Below are 6,069 nucleotides of genomic sequence, written 5' to 3'. Positions count from 1 at the left end.
ATTAATAAAATGAAAAATAAAAATCACATGATCATATCAATAGACGCAGAAAAAGCATTTAATAAAATCCAGCAGCCATTTATGATAAAAACCCTTAAGAAAGTGGGACTAGAGGGATCATATCTCAACATAATAAAGGCCATATATGATAAACCCACAGCTAACATCATACTCAATGAGGAAAAGCTAAAACCATTCCCTTTAAGATCAGGAACAAGGCAAGGTTGCCCACTTTCTCCACTTCTATTCAACATAGTGCTGGAAGTTCTAGCCACAGCAATCAGACAAGAAAAAGAAATAAAAGACATCCAAATCGGTAAGGAGGAAGTAAAATTGTCATTATATGCAGATGACATGATACTATATATAGAGAACCTTAAAGACTCCTCCAAGAAACTATTAGAGCTGCTAGATGAATTTAGTAAAGTAGCAGGATACCAAATTAATATTCAGAAATCAGTTGCATTTGTATATACCAATAATAAAACATCAGGAGAAATTTAAAAAGCAATCCCATTTACAATTGCTCCAAAGACTATAAAATACCTGGGAATAAATTTAACCAAAGAAGTAAAAGATTTGTACTCAGAAAATTATAAGACACTGAAGAAAGAAATGAAAGAAGATACAAATAGATGGAAACACATACCATGCTCAAGGATAGGAAGAATATAGTTAAAATGTCCGTACTGCCTAAGGCAATATACATATTCAACGCAATTCCTGTCAAAACTACCAATGACATTTTTCACAGAAATAGAACATATAATCCTAAAATTTATATGGGACCATAAAAGACCCCGGATAGCCTCAGCAATCTTGAGAAATAAGAACAAAGTGGGAGGTATAACGATACCTGACATCAAATTATACTACAAGGCTACAGTAATCAAAACAGCATGGTACTGGCATAAAAACAGACACATAGACCAATGGAACAGAATAGCGAGTCCAGAAATAAATCCATGCCTATATGGCCATTTAATCTACGACAATGGAAGCAAGAATGTACGGTGGGGTAAAGACAGTCTATTCAATAAACAGTGCTGGGAAACCTGGACAGACACATGCAAAAAATTGAAGCTGGACCACCTCGTTACACCATATACAAAAATAAATTCAAAATGGCTTAAAGACTTACATGTAAGATCTGAAACCATAAAATTCCTAGAAGAAAATATAGGAAGAAACTTCACAGACATTACCCGGAGTAAGATTTTTACTGATATATCCCCTCGTGCGAAGGAAGTAAGAGAAAAAATAAAAATGTGGGATTACATCAAACTAAAAAGTTTTCTCACAGCAAAGGAAACCATCAATAAAACAAAAAGGGATCCTACTGAATGGGAAGATATTTGCCAATGATATATCTGATAAGGGGTTAATATCACAAATTTATAAAAAAAACTCACTCAACTCAACTCCAAAAAAACAAACAACCCAATTAAAAAATGGGCAGAATAATGAATTGTTCAGCTGAAGAGACGTGAAGAGACATTTTTCTAAAAAGGACATACAGATGGCAAACAGACATATGAAGAAATGCTCAACCTCACTAACCATCAGAGAGATGCAAATATAAACCACAGTGAGATGCCACCTCACCCCAGTCAAAATGGCTATCATCAATAAATCAATAAATCAACAAACAACAAGTGCTGGCGCGGATGTGGAGAAAAGAGAATGCTTGTGCACTGTTGGTGGGAATGCAGATTGGTGCAGCCACTATGGAAAACAGTATGGAGGTATCTCAAAACTCTGAAAATGGAACTACCTTACGATCCAGCAATCCCATTCCTAGGTATCTATCCAGAGAAATCCAAAACTCCAATTCAAAAATCTTTATGCACTCCTATGTTTATTGCAGCACTATACACAATAGCCAAGACATGGAAACAACCGAAATGCCCATCGGTAGATGACTGGATCAAGAAACTGTAGTACATTTATACAATGGAGTATTACGCAGCCATAAAGAAGAAAGAAATCTTACCATTTGCAACAACATGGATGGACCTAGAGAACATTATGTTAAGTGAAATAAGTCAGACAGAGAAAGACAAATACCATATGATCTCACTTATATGCGGAATCCAAAGAAAAGAATAAGTGAATGAACTAATCAGAAACAGTTTTGGAGACATAGAGGAAAAACTGAGGGTTGCTAGATGGGCGGGGGGGTGGGGATAAGGGGGAAGGTGAGGGGTTTAGAAAATAGTCGGTAACCACAAGATGGCACAGGGTTTTGAAAATTAATTTGGGGAACGTAATCAATAACGTAAAGATTTTGTAGGGTATCTGATGGACACTTGTCCCATTAGGGAGACCACCTCAGGGATGATGTAGATGCCTGATCTCTGTACTATATACCTGAAGCTGAACAATAATGAATGCCAACTATAATTTTATATAAAAAAAAAAATCAAAACACAAGGCCCATAAAGAAAGGAATGGGTGCCCTTTAATTTTAGATACGAGCTAATACTCGATTAATCAACAATACATTTTTAAAAATCTGAGTTAAATTTAGCAAAATTTAAAATTCCTTCTTTGTGCTTCTGTTTAAAACATACTTCTACCACTTTTTACTACCTATCAATTACTATGTTGTGCATCAAATTCTGGAGTTTTATACATTGACACTAATATCTAATCTAAAATGATAGGCTCCTGATTATTTAGATAATAGTAAATATTGAAGATTATAAATTTGGTATGAAAAATTTTAATGAAAACAATCATACAAAAATCAAATAGCAAACCATTTAAAATGACTAATAATTCAAACAGATTTAGCTTACTGATATTTCTTTATCAGGTTGTTTTCATAACAACTGATTATTTCCAGATAAAATCTACTTATAGGATCAAGGTAAGAAAAAATGAGAATAAAGTACATAAGGCTCATAAGCCCTGTGTTCAGCACATAGTGCTCATAAATATTATTTTTTTCTTTTATTATTACTTTGAAAAGACACAAACAAGTTTTACTAAACATGCCAACTTCAGTTGAAAGCTTACACAAGAAATAGCCACATGTGATATATCTAACCTGGCATATTTTGAAAACAATTATATTTTCCTCTGAGGAATACACCACATAAAAATTTATTTCAATAACTGATAAAATTTCCTCACTAATAAACCAATTTCTGGAATTGAATTATATAACTTCACGTTACAATTTAAAAGGTCTTTTAGAGAATCATTTTTTTAAAAAAGTACAAAGTTACATGATCAAGAAAAGTACCTTTCAATAAGTAACCAAAACATTGTGAAATATTCCTTACTGCACATATGGCTCAGTTTCATCTTAATTTTGAAAAAAAAAAAAAAATGTTGGTTTGAAATAGTAAATGAGACAACTATGTTAATACAAGGAAGCACAATGAACAACTAACACGCTACCCTGCACTAACTATGCCTTCTGAAGTATTTTATAAGTTCAGTCATGCTTTTAATATCAAACAATGTTATATTACCACTTCTCATATGTTCATTAAGATAAAGCTTAATATTCTGTCCTGACAATAGCTGGAAGAGAATAGAGCAATGAATGTGAATATGTACCATGTTCTACAATATATGCTTCAAATTTAACAACTTATCTAAATCCAATCTGAGGTAGGTTAACAGATCAAAAATTTTTAATAGACATCATGGGCTATATACCATGCAAACACTAGAACTGGAACAGCACACACTGGAAGGAGATAATATTTGTATTTTTGCCAAAGCGTTAGCTCAACTGCCACTTCATCTCTTTTCCTGTTCTTCTTCCGACGACCCTTCAGTCTGTTTTCAAAAGCCTCCAGTTCAGCCTAAATCAAAATAGCATCATTTTTATTAAATCCAATACATACATTGATTTGAAATTTTCCACTTAGATGAAAATAAATCAATTTGGGAAATGTTATAATAGCAGTGGTATATAATAAATAAATACATTGATTTGATTTTTTTTTTTTAATCCCTCTCTCCAATACTAATTGCATTCAACAAATTCAGAGTTTAGGAAAGTGGAAAGGGAAGTGAGGAGTAAGAGTATTTCAGACCATAGGCCTAACTTTGCGACTAAATATAGAAATATCTGATTAAATCAGGATGCTCTATAATACAAACATTAATTTTATACTTCAACACCATTAATCTACTGAGACTCCACAACATACAACTTCTAGCAAGTGCTGAGAGATTCTCAGTGAGAATAAAGGAACCTATAACTCTAGTTTCTTGGAATGCTGGTAATAAACATAAATGATTTGTGTGGAAAAAGTTCACGTGAATAAAGAGAAAAAAGCTGCCAGAAACTGATTCTTCTTTTTATCAAATACATTTAAAAACAGAGTAAAAATGCTTCATCATTTAAATCATTTTAGAAAGTAGAATTACATAAAAACTGTTCTAAAAAAATGGATAACTAGATAACACTCATTATAAAACGTGAATTTTTATTCTACTGTTAAGAACTTATTAGCCTTTAATTCGTACATGGTAATGTAACATGATACAATATAGTGCACTGTTAGTACCTAAAACATGATAGTGAACTAAAATATGTATGTAATGCTCACATAAGATTCTGTAAATATTTATTTAATAGAAGGAAATATAAAATTCAGTTAATATATCCATTACTTTGTCTATAAACCTCATTTGAAGAAGACCTAATCATATAATTAATTTAATAAAAAGTAACACTTTTCGATGAACCAAAACATCAGAACATTGTCAAGTGGTTGTTGATATACAGAAAAAGGTCAAAATATATTAAAATAGCCACATGTGAGACTCACTGACACAGTAAAATAACTGATGCTTTAATGATAACACAGTCATCACACATAGTTTAACTTAAGTTTCTATATATTTTGTTTAAAAGGTCAGTAAATAAAGCATATATTTAAGATTACCGACAATAATGGCTTAAAAAAAGGTGAGGGATACCCTAAACTATTCTTAATAATTTAATCTCTCAGGAGTTCAGCCAACCCATGTTTTATTATATTAGCTGTGACAACTTATTTTGGGATATTAGGCAAATCAACTTTATAGAACCATAAAATATCAGAGGGTCATTTTGGCCCACTTTTATTTGCTACATGAATTATTTCTAATGCCCTCCCTGAAGTCATGAAAGTTTTAATTTCCTCACTCATAAATGCAGCATTTTAACATGTAATATACCCTGCTTGATAAGTATAAAGCATCTCAAAATGCAAACTGACAAATAATTGCATGTTACTATTAGCAAGTTAAGCCACTCTTTGGAATATATGATCAATATAGTATTTGAGGTGGTATCAGGAATGTACCTGTTACCTAGGTGATAATAAAGAAGAGATAATAATCCTGCATTTAAGAATCTAATGAGGAAATAGGTGAACATATTATTAAAACAAGTGTATTGGTTAGTAAACAACTCATATTTGTTACAGATTATCTACAGCTCAGTAAAACAGAACTCAAGTAATTTTAGGTTGAGTGAAGACATGGGTTTCAGGAGATGCCTTAAAATGGACATCATTGCACCCCCAACTCTCACAACCCCAACCAAAAGAGGAGTTAAAACTCTTATGGATGGAGAATGGACAAAACTGGCAAGGAAGTAAATTGGGCATACACAAAATATCTGGGAATAAATGAGATCTTGTGCTTTTTTAGAGGTTCACTGTACCTGGATTAAAAGTAAGTGAATGGGTAACTTTTGTTTTGTAGGAACTATATTATTTCCAGTCCGGAATAGAGTTGATTAGCCCATGGCTTATAGTGGGAATATACTTTGTGTTTGAATAAAAACTAACAATGATACAAAGAAACATAAATCTGGGCATTTTGTTTAGTTACCTGTTGTCTTCGTTTTTCCTCTTCAAGAGCAGCTTTAGTTTCTGCTTCTTTTATCTGTTCAGAGACATTTAAAAGTAAATTGACATTGTAATCATCAAATTTTATATAGAATTTTAACATTTTCCCACTGAGGTTCCAGTAACACACAACTTTTGGGAGCTTTATATTGGAAATTATTTAAAGAAACATAAATATCATAATGAAAAGTGTTACCAAGGTACT

The 6,069-nt window shown here is 32.2% G+C and overlaps 1 protein-coding gene across 8 annotated transcripts in view; it reads right to left on the bottom strand.

Moving 5' to 3' along the window:
* Positions 1-2,439: 2,439 nt before the first annotated feature.
* The window catches only part of NFXL1 (nuclear transcription factor, X-box binding like 1), a 49,928-nt gene continuing 46,298 nt past the window's right edge, over positions 2,440-6,069 (bottom strand). For 3 of the 8 annotated variants that reach the window (XM_088789875.1, XM_019741044.3, XM_019741045.3), the window contains 2 exons: positions 5,848-5,901; positions 2,440-3,821 (listed from right to left, as the gene is read on the bottom strand). In XM_088789875.1, the coding sequence (XP_088646001.1) occupies positions 3,648-3,821; positions 5,848-5,901 (228 nt within the window). In that variant the 3' untranslated portion in view covers positions 2,440-3,647. The remainder of the gene's footprint in view (positions 3,822-5,847; positions 5,902-6,069) is intronic. The other 5 variants (XM_074324645.2, XM_088789874.1, XM_019741043.3 and 2 more) reach the window with 2 other exon arrangements.

The sequence above is a fragment of the Rhinolophus sinicus genome, chromosome 1, assembly GCF_057876585.1.
Source record: "Rhinolophus sinicus isolate RSI-liver-muscle chromosome 1, RSI-T2T, whole genome shotgun sequence".
In the NCBI taxonomy this organism is placed as follows: Eukaryota; Metazoa; Chordata; class Mammalia; order Chiroptera; family Rhinolophidae; genus Rhinolophus; species Rhinolophus sinicus.
This window is presented reverse-complemented; position numbering and strand designations above follow the sequence as displayed.